General features: G+C 54.6%; 1 protein-coding gene across 2 annotated transcripts in view; it reads left to right on the top strand.

Annotated features, from left to right (window-relative positions):
- Nucleotides 1-26,866, top strand: part of SLC6A2 (solute carrier family 6 member 2) — a 47,753-nt gene extending 20,887 nt beyond the window's left edge. For both annotated transcript variants that reach the window (XM_088027115.1, XM_028096519.2), the window contains 11 exons: nt 9,443-9,581; nt 16,704-16,838; nt 18,551-18,654; nt 19,787-19,911; nt 20,705-20,817; nt 22,052-22,180; nt 22,686-22,785; nt 24,094-24,194; nt 24,645-24,812; nt 26,177-26,248; nt 26,843-26,866. In XM_088027115.1, the coding sequence (XP_087883241.1) occupies nt 9,443-9,581; nt 16,704-16,838; nt 18,551-18,654; nt 19,787-19,911; nt 20,705-20,817; nt 22,052-22,180; nt 22,686-22,785; nt 24,094-24,194; nt 24,645-24,812; nt 26,177-26,248; nt 26,843-26,866 (1,210 nt within the window). The remainder of the gene's footprint in view (nt 1-9,442; nt 9,582-16,703; nt 16,839-18,550; nt 18,655-19,786; nt 19,912-20,704; nt 20,818-22,051; nt 22,181-22,685; nt 22,786-24,093; nt 24,195-24,644; nt 24,813-26,176; nt 26,249-26,842) is intronic.

Below are 26,866 nucleotides of genomic sequence, written 5' to 3' on the forward strand. Positions count from 1 at the left end.
CTGTTGTCACAAATGGTAGGATTTTCTTCTTTTTTATGGCTGAATATTGTGCATATATGCCATGGTGTGCGTGTATGTGTGTGTGTCACTTTCTCTCTCCCCCCCACACAGACACACACACACACACACACACACACACACTCCATCATTTTTATACATTCATGTATCCGTGGATGTCTTATTCCCATGTCTCGGCTATTGTACATAATGCTGCAGTGCACATAGGGGCAGGTATCTTTTTGAGTTAGTGTTTCCACTTAAGTACCCAGCAGTGGAATTGCTGGATCATAGGGTAGTTCTATTTTTAGCTTTTTTTAAAAAAATGATTTTATTTATTTATTTGACAAAGAAAGAGCATGAGCAGGGGGAGGGGCAGAGGAAGAGGGAGAAGCAGACTCCCCACGGAGCAGGAAGCATGACATGGGGCCGATCCCAGGACCCCGGCATCATGACCCGAGCCGAAGGCAGATGCCTAACTGCCTGAGCCACCCAGGCGCCCCTATTTTTAACTTTTTGAGGAGCCTCCCTACTGTTTCCTACGGTGGCTGCACCAGTTTGCGTCCCCACCCCCAGTGCATGAGGGGTCCCTTTTGTCCATCCTCAGCTCTTGTTATGTCTTGTTTTTTGATGGTGGTCATTCTAACGGGTATGAGGTTCTGAGAGCTCATGGTGGTTTTGAGCTGCATTTCCTCGTTCACTCATTTATGTATGTACGGGCTCGTGGATGGTTATTTTATTCTGTGGTTTTAAATCCAGAACCACTGACATTTATTTTGCGGTTCCCTTGAATCCTGTCATCCTCTAGTCCATCCTTTTAGGTCTTGAGGTGGGTGATGGTCAAATTGTCTTCAGCCACCTAGTGGAAAATGTTTGCACGGCCGGCGGCAGGCTCCTGAGAATGGAGCATGGACTGTCTTTATTCCTGGGGCGGGGGGGGAGGGGGTGCGTGAGCCCCACTTAACAATCTCAACACCAGTGTGAGCGGATAGGCAGGAAGTCCTGTTACAAGCCGCAGCGAGGGACAGGGAAATGCCACTGGGACCTCACTGTCAAGGTGCACGTGGTCTAGAGTGGGATGTGACAAACTTTCTATAAAAGACCCAGATGGCAAATATTTGGGGCTTTGAGGGCCTTCCATGTCTCTTGCCTATTCTGCTTTATTTCCTTTTATCCTTTCAAAAGATAAAAACCATTCTTAGCTCACAGGCCACAAGCCTGGATTTGACTTGGGGGCCGTGGATTTGACTTGGGGGATTCCTGGTCTAGAGAGGTTCTCTATCTGTGCAGTTCAGTGAAGGAGCCACATGTGGCTAGTGGAGCCGTGGAAACGTGGCCAGCATGACCAAAGAGTTACATTTTTAAATGTTATTTAATTTTCATCAATTTACCTTTAAAGAGTTGCATGGGGCCGTTGGCTACCACCTTGGACAGTTGAGGTCCCGAGGATGAGAAAAGATAGATTCATAAAAGACAGAATGCTAGGACCAGCGTCCATCAGTCTGACAGATTCTCCACCCCAAGGACCTGGGAGTGAGTCCCTATTATCTGGAGATTAGGGTTCCTTTAGGCCAGTTTCCACCCCTGCCATCTCAGGGTGATGGGGCCAAGGAGATACGGTTTGGTTAAAAGTGGCCTCTGGAAAGTCTGCTGCTTCCTAGAACTCAGGGAAATTAGGGGCTCAGGACCCACACCGACCCTCTGTGAGCCCGTGCAGCAAATTTGCTAAGGCTCCCCACCCTGCATGCCCTCCTCCCTCCCTCTGTGTATGGATTTCCAGCAGGCACCTGCAAAACTATGTAGGTTTCGGAATTTGAGGGGGAGAGGGTCCATCGTTGTCATCAGATTCGAAGCACATCTGCAGGCCCCCAAGGACCGAAGCATTGCTGTTACTTACAGGGAACATCTGTTCTCACAGCGGCGTCTTTCCTGTCTCCCTTGCTGTCCCGTGAACAGCTCATCGCTCACCATGTGCATCCAGCTTTCTGTTGACTTCCTTGGATGCATGACTTCAGTGGAAGCTCACAGCCACCCCATGAGGTTTCTGTGACTCTTTCCCTCAGTGCACACACACGAAGGGGCGGTGAACATTAGCTTCATTTGCAGATGAGACCGTGAAGCACTGGCCCACAGCCCCACAGCCCGTGCTGTGTAGAGCCCAGATTCGGGCCCAGGCCTCCGTGAGTGAGCACCTACTTCCGCTTTGCCCCTAGAAACCCCCCCTTCTCCTCACCCCAGCCCCTGCCTTGCCAGGCAGTGAAATCCAGAGCCTGCCGTCGTCCTAACCCCTGGCTTGTATTGCATTCTCGCCATTATCAATGGTCATTATTACTCAGAAACATTGTCATAGTCACAGCTCACATTTGTCTGGCTTAGGATATGTCCCTGCCGTTGTGCACCGTGGCTTTTCATCCTGACCACTGTGCTCTAGAATTATTCTTGTTCTATGCCTGAGGGAACAAACAGGCCCACGCAGGAAATCACTTGTCCAGGATCATGCAGTTTAGAGGTGGCATCCGAAGTGGGTTTGAACCCAGGCAGTCTGGGAGGAAAGGCCAAGCTGCCAGCCCAGTGGAGCGATTCCGAACCACGTGGAGAGCTTTAAAACACACAGATGCCTGGACCCTATATCCAGAGGCCCTGATTTCGTGGGTCTGGGTGCAGCCAGGGCATGGGGACTCTTATGAACAGCTCCTCGGGAGACTCTGATAGTATAGCTACTCTGCTTTCCTATCTCAGAGCAAGATTCTTCCTGGTTCAGGCTGACATCCCAACAGGGTCCTGTCATGGGAAATGGAGGAGCGGGGCCTCAGAAAATTCCAGAACCTTCGGGGAACTTACAGGTGGAGGGTTTAGGCCTCTGTAGTCTATGAGTGTGGTTTGGACCAGAAGGCAGCAGAGGAGGATGGTGCTGCTGATACAGGCCATTGGCTCCTCGCTCTCCCCTTCATCATCATCTTGCGCTAAAAGAAAAGGTATGATTTTTCTTTTTGCTCTTGGCAACCCTTGTCCTTGTAAATCAGAATGGAAAACGATAGTGTTGGTCGTCTCCAGTCTAGTCATTATTTGGTTCCTCTGCCAGAGTCTAAATGACCAGCAGGTCTGCCCCAGCGGCGACCCCCCCACCCAGCAGGAGAGAGAGAGGCCAGTTGGGTTTTGAGACCCAGATTACTTCAGCTACGGCCCTAAACTTCTTCCAGGCTGGGCTCAGCTGTGAGCAGAATGCGGTGGAGGAAGATGACATTCTTCCATGAGCGGGGCCTGGGGACTGGGGGCCTGGGGTGGGGAGCAGCATCCAGGGCTTCTTTCAGCAGCTGTCTGCTCCTGCAGGGCTCACCCCCAGCCCCAGTCCCTGCAAGCTTCCCAGCACACGCGCCAGGCACCACGCATCTCTTCACACCCAAGCCCCACCTAGTTTGCAGAGATGGCGGAGGTTGAAATTATACCTATCTCACAAATAAGAAGGTGGCGGGTCAGGTTTTTAGGGAAGGGGCAGAGCTGGGATCCCAACGCAGGTGGTCTGGGTCAAGGCCCCCACCCTGCACGCCAGGCTCTCCTGTCTTCCTCCTCCGTCCATTCAGGACCTGCGTACGGGAGTCTCTGTGGGTGAGCAGAAGCCCTCCTATGCACCTCTTTCTCACCTTGAACTGCCTTTTGTGGGCTTCGAAGTCACTAAGTCAGGAGCCGCTACTGGGTTTTTTTAATGGCACATGGGCCCTTTTATTTCAGTGTTTCTGCTTTCAAAGAGTCGCCCCATCTCAGTCTGGGGAGGCAGCAAGTAGGAATCCCAGTGCCAACCCTGAGGAGGCCAGGTCCTTTTTTTTTCTTTCCCCAGATCCTGCTGGCCAATTTTGTGGCCACCTTGTACTCATTTAGGCTGATGATGGATTGAAAACATCATCCAAGGGAACAAAATCGCTCTTCTCCCCAGGCCCCAGGCCTGAAGCCAAGCAGCCGGCAGCTAAAAAGAAAGGCTGATGGTCTGTAACTTTATGTGTAAAAGGGCACCCTTGGTGAACATGCTCGGGAGGCAGAAAACGTCTACCCCCTGCCTGTCCCTAGTGGGGCAGAGAAGTCTCCCTCCACCCCAGCGCTAACCCTCTGCGCTCAAATGTCGAGGGAGAAACTGAGTCCGTTTGGCCCGCAGACTTCGGAAAGCCTGGACCATGTACTTTACAATGATTCATTTTCATTAAACTGCTGGAAAAGTACAACAAACCCCAGTTAGTTGTGCTAACCCCTGAGGCTTGGGCCTGCTGGGGAGAGAGGCTGGGTTCACATTTCTTTTCCTGGGAATCCGCTCAGGAGTCCGGCCTTTTCACCGGCGAAATATTTGGCAAGCCCCGAAAACCTGAACGTGGTCTTCACATGCACGTGGGGGCCTTTCGACCCTCTGGCTGGACACTGGCGTCATTTTAGCAAGTTTCAGGCCAAGTACAGTGGGTCCAGTGCCTTTTATCATCATTTGAATAGTCAAATGGGCCAGATGGTTAGCGACACCATTCAACCCTCAGCCCATTGAAAACAACGAAGAAGCAGAATGGAGAGTCAGATGGCTTCAGCACCTGATTCTGGTTCTCTGTCTTTTTGGATAGGCCCACCCTCTCTCCTTCTTCTTCTTCTTCTCCTCTCTCCTTCTCTTCTTTCCCCTCCCCCTGCCCCTGCCCCTCCTTCTCCCTTCCTCCTCCCCATCCTTCTTCCCCCAGCCGCCTCTGTCTTTCTCTTAGGGCATAGGAGAGGAGCCTAAGTCAGGGCATCATTTTGAGTTGACACTAGCCAGGCAGATAGATCGGGCCAGGAAGTGTGTTCTAGATGGAAAGGAACAGAAAGTTCCAAGGCCCAGAGCAACAAGAGCCTCAGATGACGGAGAAATGACAGTGGCTGGCCATGGCCAGGAGTCCAAGGAATGGTGAGCTACGACAGGGGGTGCCCTGGGCAGGGGACAGTTAGGAAAGGCCTCAGGTTCTGGAAGGCTTATGTTTTTAGCCTTTGGACCAGGATTTCATAACCTCCACATTTTTAGCGTTAGAGGCTAGGAAATTCTCTGTTGGGGCAGGGTTGTCCTGTGCACTTGGGATGTTTAGTAACATCTCTGGCCTCTGCCCACGAGATGGGAGCAGCATGTCCCTCCACTCCAGATGTGACAACCCAGAAATTGCCGAACATCCCTGGGGAGGTGGGGCCAAAACTGCCCCAGGGAGAAGCACTGAGGGAGGTGATAAAGAGCCTTTGAGGACTCTGGTGAGAGAGCGACCGATTAGGACAGTCAGATGGCTGGTTCTACAGCAGCCCAGACTGGAGTGAAGGGGCCATGGAGAGACTGGGTAGTGGGGATGCGGGGAGATTTCTGTAATGGTCCATGGGGAAGAGAATGTGGGTCTGGCCTGGGACACGGCTGAAAGGGTGGTGACGTTGGTAGCGGACCAGGAGGCAGGCTTAGGAGGGCCGGACACCGAAGCTGATTGCATGGGGCAGCTGATGCAGGCTGGGTAGTTTAAAGCTACAACATCTGGTGGCGGGGGGCGGGGGGGGGGCGCAGGGATGAGGGCTGTCCGGGGAGGGGGTACGTGGGCCTTTGTGGGCCACACAGCTTTGCCCATTCACTCATACTTGCTCACCTGCAGACACATATGCCCATCCACCTCCCCCTCTGTCCCTCTCTCCCTCTGCCACACCTCTGCACCTCCTCTCAGCTCACCTGCTCCCCCACGCCCAGCAGAGAAGGTACCAGCCACCCCTTCCCTGGGAACCTGCCGGCTGACTCCCTGGGGCTAACTCCCTCGGTCATTTTGGGGGCGCTCCTTAGCTCCTTTGCTGCTCCTTGAAGGCTGGGACTGGCTCATGATAATTACTATTACCATTTGTGAAGCATATCCTGAGTTCTAGGCACTGTCTCATGTTCTGTGATTTCATCCTCATGAGAAGCATTTTCCTGAGAAAGGAAAGGGCTCAAGATGGGGAATGTTTGCACCAGCTTCTGTGCCCACTCCCCAACCCCGTGGGAGCTCCATGTGGCTGGAGCCCACACCTGCTTGTCCACAGCCGTGTGCCCGGCCCCTAGCACTGCCTGCCTCACCGCAGACGTGCAGAATGAGTTTGCGCAACCAGAGGAAGGATTCAGGCCGCCGGTTGCTGGTGGCAGCACCAAGGCGGGAGCCCAGGTCTGTCTGACCCCCATTTTGGGCCATGTTCTTCTAATTGCCTTCATGTTCTTGCAGATAATAGACCTCAATTTGGAATGGATGAATAAATGAACGCATGAGTTCACGCACAAGGGCAGTGGTAGCCTCCTCAAATGCAGTCACCTGCCCAAGGATAAGCTAACCAAGTTTCCAGACTCACGATGCACTTTCCCCACAACCCCAGCATCTTCCAGGGTCTAATGCACTGCTCCTAGCGAGCACAGCCCTCTGCGTCTGATTCTGTGGGCTCCTCTGATCCCCAGGCATACAAAATCGTCCAAGCCCACATTTTATGAGTCTCTCCTGAGCCTTTTTTTTTTCCCCTTAGGCACAGAAAGCCAATTTTATTTTGCCAGGAAAGTAAAGACAGTTTCTGGAAGACTCTTGCTCTAAAGAAAACCTGTAATTTAGGCAGACCTATTGTCCGGGAGTGGGGGTGGCGGGCGGTTCTCAGCTTTGGCTGCCCAGGAGAATCTCCTGGAGAATTTAAAAGATGCTGGTGCCCAGGCCCATTCCCCCATGCGTTCTAAGTTAATTGGTTGAGAGTGGGGCCCAGACATCAGGAGTTGTTAAAAAGACCTCTGCGTGATTCAAATGTGCAGGGTGAGAAGTTGATAGGCCTCCAAGTGACATTCTCCGTACCTTGAATTTCTCTTTTGGGGGGAGTGGGTGAGGAGGAAGAGGAGGGAAGGGAGGAGGGGTGGTTGGGGGGTAGAGAGACAGAGATACAGACAGGCAGAGAGACAACTGACCATCCCCCACCCGCCCAGTTTATCCACTGTGGGCGTGCAAAGTTTTGCCATTAGTGTGTTGTTCTTTTGAGTTAAAGCACTCCTCTAGGGAAGGACAATATATCACGCTACTTTTAACCTTCAACACTAGTCACCCTGGACAGTGTGAGGGACCTGGACAGAAGGGTGAGGACCCCTCCAGGTTGGGGGATTCGCTGCTGAGAGAAGTGAGGGCCTGTGGGAGGCTGACCCTCTGTGCTCCCTCGTTCCTCTTGGGTGGGTCCTGGGTCTCCTTTTTTAGAAGATGGATTATTGGATTCAGCAAGAAAGGTTGTGAGCAGGTGTTCCTGATCTAACAATCTGCTCTGATCCAACAAGCCTAACTGTCAGGCCTGGGCTTAACACTGGGGACCCAGAGATGGCTCCTCCACCTCCTTACCCTAGGGAGAGCTCTGCATTCAGCCAGCCCTCGTGTGGCAGGAGCAGGCGTGGCTTGGGAAATGAGCCAAGAGCCACGGGAATGGGAAGGGTTGAAAGATCCCTGCCAGGGGTGATCATGGAGGCCTCCCAGAGGAGATGACATTAGAGCGGGGGCCTTGAAGGGTATTGGTAGTTTGTAGCCTCTGGGTGTGGGGTGCGGTGCAGTGGAGGTACAGAGACCAGTTCTGGGTGCCCTTGAAGCTCTCAGCTCCCAACGCTTGTCACACTTTATTGTGATTGTGCTCGTAATTCTGCCTCTGGTGCTAGAATGTAAGCCCCCCCCCCACAAGGCATTGTGTGCAGCTGAGGCCCAGGATGAACTGAGGGACGAATGATCTGGGTGCAGGGGGACACCTTCCCAGGCTGTCCCCCTTCCATGGCAACAGTTCTGCTTTCTTTGTCTTTCAGGGATGCGGAATTGTGGTGGGGGGGGGGGGGTTCCTCCCTCCCCTGGGACCTGGTCTCTTATTGTATCAGTTGGTCTCACTTGACCTTTGATTTGATCCTTATGACTTGGATTAGATTCTAATTAGCAATTGGTCATTTTCTGTGCAATTCTACTGTTTCTTCACCGAAGATTGAATGAGGAACCCCAGTAGTCTCAAACCTCATTTTTCTTCTATTTGTTTGTTTTCCTTACTTTCAAATACCCTACTTTTTATCAAAGGATACTTCATATTATAAGTATTGTCAAGAAGTGCATGTCACTGAGGGATGGTTCAGGAATGTCACAGCCGGAGCACAACCATGTTACCAGCACCCAGATCAAGAAACATAACTGGCAAGTGTCCCAGAAATTCCTACAGTGTCCCTTCCCATTCTGTACCCCTGTCGTCCCCACCCGGGGAGCACCTGCCCTTCCTGACTTCTAACTCCTCAGGTTAGTTTTGCCTGTTGTAGTTTATATGAGTGCAATTAGAAAGTACCGACTTCTTTGGGTTTGGTTTTGACTTCATTTTTTTTTTAAGATTTTATTTATTCATTTGAGACACAGAGATACAGAGAGAGCGCATGAGCAGTGGGAGAGGCAGAGGGAGAGGGAGAAGCAGGCTCCCTGCTGAGCCGGGAGCCCGATGCGGGGCTCGATCCCAGGACCCTGGGATCATGACCTGAGCCAAAGGCAGATGCTTAACCGACTGAGCCACCCAGGCGCCCCTTGGTTTTGACTTCTTTCTCACAGGATTTTGCGTGAGAGGTCCATCCATAGAGAGCTGGTTGCCTCCTGATATTCCATTTTATGAATGTATCATAATTGATCCATTCTACTGTCGATGGGTATTTGAGTATTTTTTCAGTTTGAGGTGATGGTGGTTCATGCTGCTGTGAACATTCTAGAACATGTGTTTTGGTGAACATATGTACACATTTCGGTTGAGTACATACCCAGGAATTGGATTGCCGGGGCATGGGGTATGCTTACCTTTAGCTTAGTGGTTATTCCCAAAGAGAAGAAACGTTTATTCTCATCTAAGTCCCTAGACAGGGATGTATAAACTCAGCAACATGAACATTTGGGACTGGATATAATTCTTTGTTGTTAGAGGCAGTCCTGTGCATTGTACGATGTCCCTGGTCATGATCCTCCAGATGTCAGGAGCACAGCCTCCCTCCCTAATTCATGACCTCAGAGAGGTCTCCACACCTTGCCAAATGTTCTATTGTCTCCCCGGGGTTGGGGGGAGGTCAGAATTACCCCATCACTCCGCTGCTCTAGGCTGTGAGCACTTGAAGGGCCGGGACATTTCCTGTTATTTTTCCACCATCGCCCTAGGACCAGGCGTGCCGGTGGCACTCCTGAGATTTGTGTTATTGTTTTGAAAACAGACGTGAGCGGGAAGACTTGCTCTGCTGGCCCAGGGCAGGCCCGTCCCCGGGACTGGCCACCACTGAGCAAGGCAGACCCACACAATGCAGGGCAGGGGTTGGTGCAGCCCAAGGCCAGTCTCCATCGGTGGGCATTTTCGGGGACTGGCCCGCGGCCACGGCCTCGGTCATTTTGTCTGACAACACCGTTCCGCCCCCCCCCCGGCCCCTCCCCTCTCCTCTGGGCAGGCGTGGCGTCCTGCACCTGCACGAGAGCAGCGGGATCCATGACATCGGCCTGCCCCAGTGGCAACTCTCACTCTGTCTGATGGTCGTCGTGGTCATCCTGTTTTTTAGCCTCTGGAAAGGAGTGAAGACCTCAGGAAAGGTAATATCTGTGTTTCTATTTAAGTTGGGACATTGGCCTGGAAGAGAAGATCTTTTTTCCTAGCTGTCACTAGGTGGTCGGCAAAAAGCAAGGGTGGGGGAGGCGGAGGTCCAGAGCCCGGGTTTGCCCCCGTCCCGGCTCGGCCACTGCCTGACTGGGAGGTCCGCGGCAAGCCCCTTCCCTTCCCGAAGCCCAGGGCCCCCTCACCCAGGGGTGAGAGGGTCCATCAGGGCTCCACACTTCTCCACCAAAGCCCCCAGGGATTGGGACGCCCCAAGGGTCTTGGGGAAAAGCCTCAAGTGACCTGTTGACATGTGTTTGATAAATCGCAAAGTCTGGCCTAAAACCGGATGCACATTTGCATCCTTCTCCGGGATATAACCATTTCCTTCACTATCACATCCATGCGCTTTGTCCAGCAGAGTACTGAGCGCCTGCAAGGGTCTAGGTTTCCTGGGAAGAGGGGCATTGGTGGGGGAGGAGGGCCACCAGAGTCGGCATTCTGACCTGGGTGACACCTCCCCCCTACCCCTGGATTCAGTCCCTCGGGGGGAGTACACGCATCTCATGGCCCATGTTGATTCTGAGCCCGGGGAACATCAGAACAACCCCATTTGGACCCTGTGGGGTCCATGTGGAGCCCCACTGTCATTTTTTTTTAAAGTTTATATTGGTTTTTTTTAGAGATTTTATTTATTTATTTGAGAGAGAGAATGAGAGAGAGAGAGAGTACATGAGAGGGGGGAAGGTCAGAGGGAGAAGCAGACTCCCCGCCGAGCAGGGAGCCCGATGCGGGACTCGATCCCAGGACTCCCGGATCATGACCTGAGCCGAAGGCAGTCGCTTAACCAACTGAGCCACCCAGGCGCCCAGGAGCTCCACTGTCTTAACGAGGCTATAGGTGAGAAATGGTCTTTCCAGTGTTGTGATTAGCTACTGCTGTGTAACAAAACAGCCTGAGATGTAGTGATGTCAAAGAACCATTTGGTACCTCTCACGATGCTGTGGGTTGACTGAGATCCAACAGGTGGGTCTTCTGCTCCATGTGATGTTGCCTGGCTCCATATCTGGGGACTTGGCTGAGCTAGAATGTTCAAGATGGTGCACATTCATGGATGGTAGTTGCTCCTGGCTAGGAGCCCAGCTGGAGCCATAAACCAGAGCGTCTTGGGTTGTTTCCACAAAACCTCTCCAAGTGGCTTGGGCTTCTCGCAGCATGGCGGCCGAGTTCCAAGAGCATGTTCCAGGCAGACAAGCCCCAGCGTGCAAGTAGCTCTTCTCGTCTCTGCTTGTGTCATGCTTGCTGTTGGCCCAATGGCCAAGACAAATCTTGTGGTAAAGCCGAGAGTCAGTGTGCGAGGGGACTAACCCAGGGGCGAGTTCACTGGGGGTCATGAGGCAACAGTCTACTGTAATCAGGCAGGTGGGACTTTGTGAGAGAAGCCTTATTAAACAAGTGACTGGGCCAGTGGCATGCATCAGGGTGATCTCTGGTATTCCTAGAGTCCTTGGTCATGCCATCGAGAGCAAAGGTAGTGGCAGGGGACTGGCAGCCAGTAGGGCTGAAACCTGTCAAGAAAGGCTTGACGTGGAACCTCCTGTCCGCATGTTGAAGACACAATGTCTGCCCCAAGGAGGAACCCAAATAAAGTGCAGAGCAGGGCTGCAAGCAATTCTGAGATACAGCAAAACCAGGTGAGAACCACTACCATCCCAGCACCTGGCACGTAGTAGGTCTTCAGTAAGTATTTAGTGAAGGATTCATGAGGAAAGGAAGGAAGGTAGGAAGAAAGGAAAAAGGGTGGGTGGATAAATAAGTTAGGGAGCCTCACTGAGTGTTCTTTTGAATTCAGTACAGCGTGTTAAGCCTTTATGGACACCTACTGTGTGCCAGGCTTGAAGCTAGTATTAGTGATGTAGGAATAAACGAGGCACGGTCCTTCTCCGGTTGCTTATCATCTTATGTGCATTACAGACAGGCATGGGTCACCCTTTGTGACTGTTTCTTGAGTCTTCATCCAGAGACACACGTGTGTCCCCCTCGAAATAAACGGTAATGGTCACAAACTGTACACATACTATTCTATGTTTTGCCTTTTTTTTTTTAATTTTTTGACTTGGCTTTAGAGATCATTTCATATCAGGTGCTCAGGTTGCATTTTAACTGAGGTGCAAACTGAACATTTCAACTGTCCTTAAATCAATTTAGCGGATCGCCATAATTTTTTGACAAGGAAACGAACTGGAATGCATTGCACACAGTAAAGTTGGAGCTGGCTTGTGGGGTTTGGATTTTAGCTATAGCAATCACGTGTTTGAGTGTGTTTTGTGTCCGTGTACAAGGTGTTTATTACCGTGAGTTGTCGTGGTTAAAAAAGTGAGAGATCCTGCATCAGCATTTGCTCTTTAAAAGCTAAGGCCATGGAGAAGGTGGCGTTTGGCCCAGGTCTCTAAGGACAGGAGCAGATGGGGACGGGGCAGAGGGAGGGCATTTTCAGCAGGAGGAACCGCCTGAGCAAAGCCACAGACTGATGATAAGGCGCAGAGCTGAGCTTGCTCAGTTCCTCTGTGCGAAGGCACGTTCGAGGAGTCATGCCCTCCCCTTCGGAGTGAGGAGGGGCTGGTGGCAGTGGCGGGAATGCTGCCCTAGGGAAAACCCCCCACCAGGTGGAAACGAGTCATACTGCAGCCACAGCCCACATTTTCTGTAAATCCCCCCAAAAGAAGCCACGGTCCACATTTTGCGTAAATCTCCCAGAGCTCTGGCGGCTGAACAGGGAAGGGCAGTCCCTGCGAAGGGAGCTTTCCAGAATGGGGAGCTTCATTCAGGATATTCCTGTGCCCTGTCTTTAATTATTTATATAAAGTGGCTCATGAGAAAATCAAGAGCATTGCTTCTTTCTGTCCAGACTGCATCTGGAACAGGATGGGGCTTTTCTTAGCAGGCTTCTGCAGCCACAGAGCAGCCCGAAATGAATTGCAAATGTTCACACTTTCCGTCTTGGCAAGTGAAGGCTCTGTGGCTGGGAGGAGATGTAACTCCACCGCGGCAGCTGGGGGGTGGGGGGGCACAGTCTGAATCAGGGAAAGGGGTGACCCCACACCACACACTCTGACCTTGGCCCATTGACCACCTCAGGGCAGAGGATGGAGGCTTGAGTGGGGAGTTAGCCCCCAGGGAGTCAGTTGGGCAGCATGTGCACTGAGGCTTGCAGTCCTGGAGTCCTGCCTGCCTCCCCCATTCCTGGAGTCCTTGGCTGAACTTGGCTCTTAGATGATGAGCCCCTAAAGGTCAGACCGGAAGGCACACAGAGGCCATCTACTCCACTCTGCTCGTACACACAGGGAGGCTGAGGCCTGGAGGGGGACAGCGTGTCACCACAGTCTCAAGCATGACTAGGACTTGGCCTTGGCTCCCAGATCTCAGTGGAGTGAGTGATTAAGAACACGGCTTTGTGGCCAGAGCACCTGGTTGGAGTCCAGGCACCACTGTTTCCTGCTGGGTGACATTGGAATGAAGGCCGCTCCCTACTGAGGGCGGTTAATAATCGTGCCAACCTCCAGGGCCACTGGGAGGATGGAGGAGAGGTCGTTGGTGCGGGGCTGGCAGATGGAAATTGCTCAATAAATGATCCTTGCCCTGCCTTTGACTCCTTCCTCGGCACCCCTTCCAGTGCTCCGTCCCCGCCTCAGAGGCTTGCAGACTCTGCTGCCGCTCAGTGCAGCTGTGGGGAGGGGCGGGCCCAGCTCCTACCCGCTCCGTTTACATAGTGGACTAAGTTTTCAGAAGGCTTGGGCTCCCCTCTGCCTGAAGATAAATCAAGACAACAGAACTGGCTGGGGGCGGCCACCATGTTCCACCAGTGGTACCGCTAGGCTCTGGGCTGTTTGGGGGATGGGAAAAGACAGACCACCTCTCAGATTCTGGCAAAGAGGGGTGGGGTTGGGGAGAAAGCTGGACCAATTAAAAAAAAAAAAGCCTGAGTTTTAGAATTTTTGAATTGAAAGGTCATTTTGTTCCTTGTGAGTTTCAAGTCCTAATTCTACCCAAGTCTTCCCACGAATGGTTCAATGCAAGCTGATCTGCCTTACTTTAGTGACTTAATCAGACCCTGTTATAGTGAAGAATATCGTCTGCACATGAGCAATGAAGATGCTAAAATATTTACAGCTTGGTGGGGTTTTTTATGTAACATCAATTCATACCCCTCACCCCACAAATCTTGTATGTCTTCGTTATTTGTGTAAATGTCCCTAAAACCCAGTTTGGAGGATCCCACATTCTGAATCATTAGAGGTTAAATCAATGCAGTTTTGTAGTGATGAAGCACAGACATTTATCATATCTGTGTCAGAGTAGACCTTAGTGGTGACCCCGAGCAGTGTTTCTCGACCTTTAATGCACATAAGAATCACATGGAAGGCTTGTCAAAACTCAGTATTGCTGGATCTCTCCTTGAGAGTCTGATTCCATGGGGGTGGGGCAGGAATTTGCATTTCTGACAAGCTCCTAGGTGATGCTGATGTCTCTGGGCCATGGGCCTCACCCTGATCTAGGCAATCCTTTGCCTAATGCCTGGATCTCTGGCAAGATCTGCACACCTTCAGTGACGGGGACCTCACTGTCTCCTCATCTCCCTGGGAAGCTCATTCTCTCTTTAGAGAGCTCTCTTCATTAGAAAGTTCTGATTATCAGCCATTGGTTTGAGTTTGGAGCCTCAGACATGACTAACGAGTGCTGCCCGCAGACCCCCACGGAGATTCCTTGGAGTCAAACCTGAGGATGCTTTTTGATGGGTGGAGTATGGTCTCACCTGGCCTGCTAGGCTAGCCATTGGGCCTGCAGCTGGTAACATGAGTTGTAGGGGAACACAGCAGTTTGGACCCAGTACAAAGTTATATGAGGGCTCCTCCCGTGCCTGTCACCAAAGAGTTAGACCCATTTGTCCCAGTTTGGGAGAATAAATCCAGGATTAATGTGGAGCCAACCAACCAGATGCAATGGCTTCACTTTCCAAGGCCTGTTTTCCTCCTTATTTGTTTTTGGCAATTTGTCCTCCTGTTCCTGCATTTCTGAAAGAAAACAGATCCACAAAGACTCCACCCCCTCCCACATAGGACAAGGGACCGATGGAGGAACAACTGGATAACATGAAACAGAGGAGCCTGATTCCTCTTCTGATTCCCTCAGAAGACATGACCAACCACTGATGCATTGAATTACTCCCTGACTCATTTGCTCATTCATTCACTTGCTCATTCTTTCATTTGTTCTTGGACTAATTTGGTCATTCACTAACCCTCAGCATTATCACTGGCTCACTCATCTGTCTACCCATCCATATACTCAGCAATTTACTTACCCAACCACCCATCTACCATTTAACTATCTACCCAACTATATATCCAACCATCCAGTCACCCGTCCATCCAATCATTTATCTATACAACTGTCCAATCATCCATCCATCCATCTATCCATCCATGCATCTATCCAATCATTCATCTGTATAACTGTCCAATCATTCATCCATCCATCCATCCATCCATCCATCCATCCATCCATCCACCCAATCATTTATCTATACAACTGTCCAATCATCCATCCATCCATCTATCCATCCATCCATCCATCCATCCATCCATCCATCCATCCACCCAATAATTAATCTATACAACTGTCCAATCATCCATCCATCCATCTATCCATCCATGCATCTATCCAATCAGTCATCTGTATAACTGTCCAATCATTCATCCATCCATCCATCCATCCATCCATCCACCCAATAATTAATCTATACAACTGTCCAATCATCCATCCATCCAATCATTCATCTCTGCAGCTGTCCAATCATCTATCCCTCTATCCAACAAATGTTTTTAAGCACTTATGTATGCCACGTGCATGATACGCGTTTGAAAAATATAGGGGTTTTGCTTCCAAGGAGCCCCTGGTTTAATGGGAAGGATGGACAAGAAGGATAAATCCCAGTCCTTCCATGTAGGTATGGAAAACAGAACTTCGTTTTTCACATTTCATTTTTTGCATTGAGCCCATCTCTTTCTAGGCCAGCAAAGAACTTTACCCTTAGTCATGTTTCAGGGCTTCCAAATTCTCCCCAGGGATGTGTGAAGATTCTAGAGGCTGCATAGTGTCAGGGCTTTGGGAGGAGGGACCCTCTGGTCCTTAAGTCATGGATCCTCTTTTGCTTTAGCTGAGTCTTCTTGGGTCTGGCTAACCCAGCGCTGAGCAGATTTTTTGCTGGAGGCACAGTCTTCTTTCTGCGAGGCTCTCCATGGCTACACTTGCCTACAGCAGTGATGTTTAACCTTGACTGCACATTTGCATCACCCAGGGAGGGGGGAAGCTTTCAAAACATACTGAAGTGCAGGCCCCACTATGGACCGATTCAATCAGAAACCCCAAAAATAGGATCCGGACTTTGACATTTGAAACTATAACGTTACACAGAGTACTCTAATGTGTCAGGCGTGAGAAGGGACGGGGAGGAAGCCCATACAACCTTCCTCTGTCCCTACTTTTGGTCTCTGTTCTTCCACCTTGGGCAAGGAGGTAAGAGAAAGGTCGCTTTTTAGTCTGGAGATAATCTCTTTCTGTCTGGGTTTCCGGACGAGACAGTTTGTCTTTGTCCTAAATCCAACCCGCGATAAAGAACAGCAGGAGATTCTGCTTCCTGCCCCACCGCTTCCCTTCTTGGCCAATGAATTCCTTCTTGGGCAATGGGTTGGGAGGCTATGTTTGAAGGAAGGTAGAGGAGGTGGAGAGCCGAGGAAGCGGGGAGGAAGCGGGTGGAGAGCTTAGGTGGGTGTGCTTAGATCTGCCCGGGGCAACTTGAAGGGGTCAGTAGAGGCGGCTCAGGGAAGAGGTGTTGGGAGCCGTGAGAACCCCGTCTCTGCCCTGGCTGCCCTTCACTCCCGGGGCTGTGCCACCTCCGTGTGCGGACTCTCCCGCCTGGTTCCGGGCTGCTCAGGGGAGTGGCCTGGCCCTAGAGATGGAGCTCGGGGCACGTGCCCGGGGTGCAGGAAGGTTTGGGGAGGGCGTGCCTGGGTCCCTGGGTGAGGGCCTGACCCCGATGGCCCGCCCCCATCCACTGCCAGGTGGTGTGGATCACGGCCACGCTGCCCTACCTCGTGCTCTTTGTGCTCCTGGTCCACGGCGTCACGCTGCCCGGCGCCTCCAACGGCATCAACGCCTACCTGCACATCGACTTCTACCGCCTAAAAGAGGCCACGGTCAGTGCCCAGGGGACCGCCCGCCCTCGCGCCAGGGTTGGGGAGGGTTCTCGGGACGAGCGGTAGGTAGGAAATCTGGTCCCAGTTCCACCACAAATCTGCGGCGTAGCCTGGGACGGAGGACAGGTGCTTCCGTCTCTGGGCTGCCGCTTCTCCGTCTGACTGACACCCACTTGCTTTGCACCTGACACTCCCCCAGCTCAGATGGCCCAGGATTCTGTGGCTCTGCGTGGTGTCCTTTGCAGACCCCTCTTTCCGAGGGGAGCAGGACTCTGTCCTGAGTCCTGGTACCGGCCATGGCCCCCTAGCTCCCCCCCCCCACCCCAGCCACCCCAGCCCTAATTCCACGCTCTGGTCCCCAGCCTCACCCTCGGCTGCCATCAACTTGAGGTGGGGAGAAGCGGTGGCGGGAGGCGCAGGGCGATCTGGACCCTGCTGACCCCCCGCCCCATGCTTGCCACGCCTCCTCCAGTTCACTGTCCTGCCCAGAGGCACAGACTAAATGAAGGTGGGGTGAATGGGGAGTGGAGGCCAAGGTAGTGGGACGAGGTTGGGATCAGAGACAGCCTTGGAGGTACCCAGTGCCTTGAGCATCTCCCAACCATGGCCTAGATCATTTCCGCCTCCTCCCTGAAGCCCGCGTCCATGCCCGCACCTCAGCATTTCCCCTCACTCTTCCCAAAGGCTTCTTCACACTCTCTGAACCCACAGTAACCCCCACAGGCGGGAGCAACATAGGCTTCGGAGGGACGCGTCCCAGTACACACCTCCCATAGTTACAATGTCCCAACACACCACAGTGGTATAGCCCAATAAACCAAGGGGAAAACCTATTTCCTTAGTAACTGTCAGAAAGCTAACAGAGCTTAGGACTCGCACCGGTCTCGTAAATTGTGAAATAAGTCAGAGTTCTGCTTGTTCTCCACCTGCTCAAATATCCTGTCTTTCCGACGAGTAGAAACTGAGCCCGTGTGATGTCTCAGGGAGCAGACCTGTCCTCCATCGGATTGCTTCTCTTGTTCCAACCTCTGCTCGCAGAGTACGGGGAGCCTAGGATAACATGAGCGAGGTGCCGGAAAACTCGAAAATCCCACTGGCATGGGGCTCTCGGTCCAAGTGGGCTGGCTGTAACTGCCCCCCCCCGCCCCGCCCCATGCAGATGTGCAGACAGGTGAAACTGACTAGGGCGAGACATTGTTTTGGGGGTGGGTGCTCAGATCTCTGGGCTTCCAGCCACGTGCTTTCATCACCCAAAAGATGGAATAAGTAACCCCAGTGCCCTCCCCGCCCAGGAGTCAGCACTGTCTGTGGGCTGGTGGAAGCTGCTAGGAATCCTTGTCCCTTTTCTGAAAATGCTGTCTGTGTAACTCCTGAAATGGTCCTACCTTTTGCCCTCACTCCATCCACATTTGAGCCTAGCACCGTGAGTTCAGTAACTTCCTTTGAAAATCTCGACATCAGACTGAGCCCGTGAGTTCGTCCAGGCTGAGCTCGTTCATGGTCACCAGAGCCAGGAGCTGCTAGAGGGGCCGCCGTCTCTCTCCACCAAAGCTTCGCTCAGGCCCCCAGGGAGGAGTTGCGTGGCTGCCCATCGCCGGGTCAGACCTCGCTTCCTCGGGTCTCAGACATCCCTGGGGCTCCCCTGCCTTCCCGGAGCAGCCTTCCAGTTCTCTAGGAAGCAGAGGGTGATGGCTCTTGTCTGCCTGTTTCAGGTATGGATCGATGCGGCAACTCAGATCTTTTTTTCTTTGGGGGCTGGATTTGGAGTCCTGATTGCGTTTGCCAGTTACAACAAATTTGACAACAACTGCTATAGGTAAGATCCTTGTCAGGGCTCTGGAAAGCTCTAGATCCTGGGGACCGACCCCTGCAGGGATGGGAGAGAGTGTTCTGGTCTGGGGCAAGTCAACTCTTCCAGGGTTTCTCCCTCTGTGAAATGAGGCAGAGTGGACCTTCCGTGAACTCCAGAGGGGGTGTTCTATGAACTCTGACGTGGGGGGCTCCTAATGATGCATCTCAACGCAGGACACCTCTTAAACAGGCAAGGTCCTCACCTGGGAAGGTCAGGGCCCCCAGCGCCGGGAGGTCATGGGGACAGGTAGCTGGTGCAGAGGAGCACTGTGTGGCTTTTGAGAGCAGACGGCATTGTCTGTCTGTCCATCTGATGCCCAGACAGGCAAGGGCTGGTCACATGAGAGGTGAGGGCCTGGCAGAGTCAGAGGTGAGACCGCAGGGTGGACTGAGGGGTCTGCTCAGGGCAGCAGTCAGAAGACCACGTTGTAGCTCGGGTCTCGCTCAGCATCTGACACTTCCTCCCATGGGCCCAGTGCTGTGAGGCCTTCAGACAGGGGCACACCTGGGGCCCGCTCCCGTCAGACAGAACCACAGCCCCTCTAGTGTGAGACAGACGGGGATGGACATGTGCCAGGGCGGCAGGCTGGGGAAGCGGGGTGATCAGCAAGAGCGGGAGGGGAGTTTGAGGGGAGCCTTGGAGGATCGTTGGCATTGTGACGGGTGGACACAGGGCAGAAGGCACGCTTGGTGGGGATAAGCCTGAGCGGAGCCGGGGAGGTGGTGCGTCGGTGGGCCAGCAAGCTGACTGGTCTGGTTTGTTCCGAGACTGTGTGTTGGGGAGTCAGGGAAAGGAAGCCAGGAAGGAAGGTTGGGTCATCTCAACAAAGCTCTTGAAGGCCTGGGTGAGAAGCTGAGAAGCAGTAGGGAGCTACGGGCAGTTTGCTGAAGAGCGAGGCTGGTCATGTGATTCCCCAACAAGAGTTGGACACCAGCTCCTGATCTCAAAGTGGTCCTGACCCAGTGGGGCGCTGGGGTCCCCGTGGCAGCGGGGGGTGGGGTGGTGTTGGAAGTAGCAACTCCAGAGACAGTGCAGGGCTTGGGGAGCAGGGTGGGGGAGTAAGGCCACTTGACCCCATGGTTCTCCTTGCCCCCAGGGACGCCCTGCTCACCAGCACCATCAACTGTGTCACCAGCTTCATCTCTGGGTTTGCCATCTTTTCCATCCTCGGTTACATGGCCCACGAACACAAGGTCAACATTGAGGACGTGGCCACTGAAGGTGGGTGCGCAGACACGGGAGGCACTGAGAAAGCCAGCGCGCCCCTGGCCGGCGGCTTTCCTGTGGGTGGTTGTGGGAACGAGAGGGCCGGACCTGGAACCTTCCACACCGTCCGTATCACGGGCTTTCTCTGAGGCCATCGGTGGGCGTTCCCGGCCATCCTGGCTCCTGCCTGTGCAATGGAACCTTCCCGTGAGTCAGGCTAGGCGGGACCAGTTGTGGAGCCCTGGGCTGAGCACTTGACATACCCTCATTAGTTCTCACGGTGCTGTGAGGCTAGTGTGAATCGGCCCACTTTAAAGGTGAGAAAGCGGAGACTCAGGCCACGGGAGTGGTTCAAGGTCACCCAGCTAGTGAGCGACGGTACCAGCATTCAAGGCCTGAGCAGTCCGGCCTTGGACCCTGCCCTCCCCTACTGCTTCTCCTATTCTTATGGCCACAAAGAAGCTGGGGCCTGGCAGGGAACTCGAATGGGCTCGGAGGACCACAGACTTTGGAGAGTAAGAGGCTCCCTGAGGGTGTGCGGGGGTGGGATCCGCAGCCCGTGGCCTGCCGCTGTCCCGGCTCGGCTCTCTGGCCTGGCTGCTGGAGGTCCGCCTCCTTGGGGCATAAGGGACTGTGAGCTGCAGCTGGAGTCACCTGTCATCCGCAGACCCTGGGATCGCTCTACCCCAGGGGACTGGCCAAAAATCGCGGGGTTGGCTGGGCGGATGGGGCCTCGGCTACTCTTCCGCCGTCCGCATTTCAGACCAGCAGGCCCAGCCCTTGACGAGGTCCTCCCTGCTTCTTACAGGAGCCGGCCTGGTTTTCATCTTGTACCCAGAAGCCATTTCCACGCTGTCGGGATCCACGTTCTGGGCCATCGTGTTCTTCGTCATGCTCTTGGCTCTGGGAATTGACAGCTCAGTGAGTGACCCTGCTCGGGAGATCATGCCACACACACTGGGGGATGGTGAGGGGTGGGGACACTGAGCCTGACCCACCCCACCCCCCAACGACTCAACCTGAAGTACCCGCCTGATGGCTAGTCGTTTCCAAGAAGCCCTAATTAAAGGCAGACAAGGAAGTGAGTTCCTCTAGGCCCAGGCTGAGGACCAGTAGAAACCCCAGTGGCATCACAGAAATCCATCCCAGAAGCTGCCATCAGATGAGCCGGCCCAGGCCCTCCTCTGGCACCTGGGGCAACGGAACTTAAGGAGCACATGGGTGGAACATTTCTTATCTCACCAGGCACTCTTCCCACTGGAGTTCATCGCCAACAACCAACGAAAACACTCGGAGTCCCATTGGTTTCTTAGAACCTTTTGTTTTACCTGTAGGCAAGATTAGATTTACCGACCTCTTTAGGTCTGTGCCCACCTCTGGTACGTCACGCCTGGAAGTTTGCCAGAAGTCTCGGGCTAGGGCTGGCGAATGAAGGTCCTCTTGGTGCCTCTTCTTTTCAGTCGGTAGATCTGCCAGGAGCAATGTGTTGAGAAGGATTCTGAGGCCGCTTCCAGGCTCATAGGAAGGAATCTGGATCTGTGGTTAACACCGTCTGCGGGGGGCGGCGGGGGGGTACAGGGGCAGGTATAGGGAGGGAGTGAGGGCATGCGTGCTTCTCGCCTGCCACCCCAGGCTTGGGGTGTCGCTTGAGTAAGCACATGATTCGTACTCACGGGAGACCCTTTCAGACTCTGAGAGGCTGGTGTGGGAGGTGACCCCTTGCTTGACAGTTGGAAAGGCAACCAGAAATCCTTGTCAGAAACTGTTGCCTGAAGTTCCAACCGCTAGCAGCTCTCCTCTGGGAGTGGTTTCCAGAAACTTATATGCAAAGAGACGACATCCCTGAGCGTTTGGCTTTACCCCTTGCACCCTCCTGGGCTCATGGGTCCCCACTCAGGGACAGTAGACTGGGACCTGTTGACCAGAGGGAGACAGAAGTTACCTCTTCAGCCTCTCCCACATAGTTCTGAGTGGGCCTGAGAGCAGGGCAGAGTGGGGTGAAGATGAGGAGGAAGGCGAGGCTGCCACACCAGGGTGCCCCAGTCCCCCCCCCCCCCGCCCCCAGGCTTCGGGAGGTCCGAGGGAGCCTGGGGCCTGAGACTCCGCTGCGGGCCGTCCCTCCTACCTGCTCCTCACTCTGCCTGGCTCCGTCCAGATGGGAGGCATGGAGGCCGTCATCACGGGCCTGGCGGACGACTTCCAGGTCCTGAAGAGACACCGGAAACTCTTCACATTCGGTGTCACCTTTGGAACCTTCCTCCTGGCCCTGTTTTGCATAACCAAGGTGAGGAGGGGCTGGGCTCTGGGTCACCTGGAGCTCATGGGGCTGTATTTCAATCCAATCCGGTCAGGAATTCCCAGCCTTGGAGCTGGGGTGGGGTGGGGTGGGGGTGGAGGGGCTAGGGTAAGCTCAGGGGGAACCACGGGGGCACCAGCATCCTCAGCCCTGTGGCCTGATTCCCCCACCAGGGCGACCCCCCAGTGTCCCGAGTCTCTTCCACCTCTGAGCCTGAGGAATTCCAGGCGACTCTTTGAAACGGCTGATTTGTTTGAGGGGCAGCCGAAGTCCCTTTGAAAGCCAGCTCACTTGTTCCCAGCTGAGAGACCCACCCTCAGCCTTCAGGAGAATGCAGATACGTGACATCAGACAATAGCACCAGGACCCCGACACCCACCTTATCAGGCAGGGTTCTGAGCCAGGGACACGGGACAGGGGCGTCGGGATGGATGTGACAGTCAGTGGCCATTTCTGGGCAGGATGGCCTCAGACTTTCTCTCTCCACGCCCAGGGTGGGATGTACGTGCTGACCCTGCTGGACACCTTCGCGGCGGGGACTTCCATTCTGTTTGCTGTGCTCATGGAAGCCATCGGCGTCTCCTGGTTCTACGGTACATGGGGGGCCCCGAGCACGTGCAAGAGCCTCGGTCACCACCTGGACATGCAAAGGCTCTCCATTTGCAGGACAGCCACTGCTGACCCCAGGGCGGAGCAGGTGGCTTCTTGGGCACAGCTCCCCCCACCCACCAGCTCATCTTTGCCTTTGAACAGAAAGCTGCAAAGACCCCCCAGGGCCGCCTAGGGCCAGCTTTTAGCGAGGAACGCAGAGGAAGCTGCAGATCCCCCAAGCCATAAAATTCCTTCTAGAATAGGGTGGCCACGGGTAGCAAATAGAATCCAAGACACCCAGTTACACTTGAACTTCAGATAAACGATGAGTAATTGTTTTAGTATAAGTATGTCCCAAATACGGGATGCAGTTTTAGTTCAACTAAAACTGTCTCCATTGTCTCTCCGAAACTCTGTCTGAAACTCAGATGGAACCAGTAGCTCACGTTCTCTCTGGCAGCCTTATTCTGGAGCTGGACGGGGAGAAGGTGCCACAGGTTGTCACCTGTGTTCCGACTGTTCCTTTCTTTCCCCACGAGTCACATCAAAGAGTCGACCAGTGTGAGGCTGGACGATCCTGCACAGTGACGTCACCTGGGGCAGGTCCCCTCCACTCCTGGAGCACTGTTTTCCCTCTGCAAAAACAAAGCGGAGTGGCACGTAAAAGGCGGTACTATATATTTTTTTAAAATTTTCATTGAAGCATAGCCGACATGCGGTGTTGTATTAGCTTCAGATGTACAGCATAGCGATCGGACACTCTGTACCTTCCTCGGGGCTCGCCACCACGGTGTTGTCACCACCGGTCACTGAACAGTGTCCCTATATATTGTCCCTTATCCTCCCCGTGCTCCATGACTTATCTACTTAAGAGCTAGAAGTGTGTACCCCTTACTCTCTTTGCTCCGTCTCTCGCATCCCCCTGCCCGGCTCCCCTCTGGCCACCGCCCTTATGTTCTGTGTATTGAAGAATCTGGTTTTTCCTTTCTCTCTTTTTTGCTTTGCTCCTTTGGTTTGTTTTTTGAGATCCGGCAGGTGAGAGGAGTGGTATTTGTCTCCCTGAGACTGCCTGACTTCACTTAGCACGGTGCCCTCTAGGTCCATCCATGTGTCACACACGGCACCTGCTGGGGGTGACTTCCGCACCAGCCAAGCGCCCGCGCCCAGGTGTCCCAAGTGCCATGGTGCCCACGGCTAGCCTCACTGCGCCGCCCCCCCGTCCCGGGGCCTGACCCTCAGGGGAGGGCCACAGCGGGGAGGCCGGGGGCTCTTCGGGGGCCGTGTGACCGGCCTGCCCTGTGTGTGCCCAGGTGTGGACAGGTTCAGCAACGACATCCAACAGATGATGGGGTTCAAGCCGGGCCTCTACTGGCGACTGTGCTGGAAGTTTGTGAGCCCCGCCTTCCTCCTGGTGTGTACGGGCCCGGCCGGGGCTTCCTGGGGCGAGGGGGCTGGGTCCAGGCAGGGGGCCGGGGGCTGGGGTGGGGCGGGCATGGGCTCTTGCAGACATGCAGATGGGGTGCTGGGATGCCCAGTGCTGTTCATAGCATGGGAGGCTTCCACCGTGGCGGGTCTCCAGCTGGGGCCGGGTCCCCTGGGCACTGTGTGTCACCTTCCCGTGCCTCGTCTCTGTGTCTTGCTCCTTCTGTCTCCTTTTGGTCATCGTTGGCTCCTTGAATGCTTCTTCCTCCTGTCCCTCCTCTTTTTTTCTCTCCTTCCTGCTTTCCTGCGTTCCCTGCGACCCCTCGCTTCCCGCGGGCCTGCCGCCGCCTCCCTCCCACCTGCTCCCCTCCCGCCCCTCCCCGTCTCTCTCTTCCTTCGGTCCCTTCCCACCGCCCCCCACCCCGTGGTGTCCCCGCAGTTTGTGGTGGTGGTGAGTGTCGTCAACTTCAAGCCGCTCAACTATGACGACTACGTCTTCCCGCTCTGGGCCAACTGGGTCGGGTGGGGCATCGCGCTCTCCTCCATGGTGCTCGTGCCGGCCTACAGCATCTACAAGTTCTTCAGCATACGGGGCTCCCTCCGGGAGGTGAGCTCGGGGTGCCGGCCGGGTTGGGGGGGGAGGGCGGCATGGCGGGGCGTCTCCAGGCGTCCCTGATGAGCCCAGAGAGGGCAGACCCGAGGGCCGGACCCCAGAGCCACCGCCACGTCACCGCCACGCCCCAGCCCGCGTTTTCACATTTTTAACCGCATGGACCTCGGCAAGGTCAAGGGAGCGCTTAGCACGGTGCCTGGCACAAAGGAGGCGGTCAGCGCACGCCCCCTGCTGTCGGGTCCGCGTCGCACACGTCCGTCCCTGCTGTTACTGTGTAGGAGGGCACCCTCAGCCCTCGCGGCCACTTCTGAGGTCTGTCACGCCCCGGATGGCCCCATCTCCCAGTCGGCGCTCCCCGTGACCTGGCCACCTCAGCTCTTACCTGCCTCTTTCCCGAAACCCGACGACTACCAGCCTAAACCAGAGATTTCCAGAATTCATTCTCTTCTTTTACTCGTGCGCATTGTGTGTGCAGATACACGGAGAAGGGCTTAGGAAGCGGCGCGTTTCCTCTGAAATGATGTCTGTCCTGTTTGGTTACGCAAAGGCCCTTCCCTTTATAAATCATGGCGACAGTCTTTGCCTCGTGTCCTTACTTTGCAAGATGAAGCTTCCATTCCTCTGCCCCGCCCCGTAGTGCCCTCGCTCCCCAGCTGCTGGGCTGGGAGGGTGCCTGGCCCCTGGGCCCTAGACGGAACTCCCCAGGGCTCACATTGGAACCCGAGGGCAGACAGACAAGTGAGGACGGCGAGGAGTGAGCCATACAAGGACTTCGGGGAGAGGGTCCCAGGCAGGGCTGCGTCTGTGCGCTCCTCCTGGATCTGCTTGGAGCTTTTTACTGTTCACGCTTGGGGAGCAGGGAGGGCTCCCGGCTGCGTAGTGATCCCTCTTTGGCCCCAGTGCATCCCCCGCCCTCCCCGAGTCCCCGGCCTGTGTCTGCAGCACGGCAGGGACGCCTGCCCTGACACCCCGCCGTGCCCTCCCTGTGCCCCGGGCTCGTCCCCTGTGGCACTCACTTAGCTGCGGCTTCACAATGACCCATGTGTGTATGTGTTCGGTGCCACACTTGCAAGGTCCCCCAGAGCAGAGTCGGTGTGTGTCTCTGGGGCCCCGGGGCCTCCCCGGGTGTCGGGCCGCGGTAGTCGGCCCAGGACACGGCCACTGGCCAGATGACTCAAGGTGAACAGACCCGCTCCACAAGCAAGGACAGGGGGTGTATTGTATGGGCCTCACAAGCCGTTCATGCGGGACTTTAGGGCCAAAGAGCAGGTGGCCTGTAGCTGGGGGTGGCTGCCGGCTGCTGGGACGGTATCCCCGGGCCCGGCTGAGGCCTCCTCCCCGTCTTCATCTTGTCACAGAGACTGGCCTACGGCATCACCCCGGAGAACGAGCATCACCTGGTGGCCCAGAGGGACGTCAGGCAGTTCCAAGTAGGTGCAGGCTGGAACGTTCCGGGCGGGGGCCAGGCCCTAGCGGCTCCCCACTGCGTGCTGGCTACACGCCCACACGCCCCCAAACCCCAAGCAGCTGGGGGCTGTATAGTCCCACGGCTATGGCGTCAGGAAGGGAGGAGGGGGCCTGTCCTCGGCGTCTACCAGCTTCTGCCTGACCCTCAGCTCCTCGGTCCTGGGAAGCCCAATGTCCGGTCTTTCCTAAAGCTTTACTCTCTCTCTCTCTGAGTGGTCGCCACGCTAGGCTGGGGATCTCTTATCTTGGAGGAAGAGCTGCAGGTGCATCAGTAACACGTTGACCTAAGTCCTTTTCCCTTAAAATCCTTGGGGTTGGGGTTTTGAGGAGGGTCCCGGTGAGCCCCTTGTTTTCAGACTTGCTGTGAGGCTTTGGGAGGCTTCTTGGCCCTTTCGGGGGCCTGAGTGACAAGCCGGTAATCAGCCTGCATGGTCTCCGGGGCCTTTGGAGTGAGGGCTTGTGTCCTCTGCCCGCCCAGTGCTTCTTGCTGCCCTTCTCAGCTGGGGTCCCCGCCTGTCCCCGGCCCCGGCATAGACCCCTGTTCTCTTCCTCTGCAGCTACAGCACTGGCTGGCCATCTGA

The sequence above is a fragment of the Eumetopias jubatus genome, unplaced genomic scaffold, assembly GCF_037043125.1.
Source record: "Eumetopias jubatus isolate StellerSeaLion01/CBP00866 unplaced genomic scaffold, mEumJub1_p1.0 scaffold_10, whole genome shotgun sequence".
NCBI lineage: Eukaryota > Metazoa > Chordata > Mammalia > Carnivora > Otariidae > Eumetopias > Eumetopias jubatus.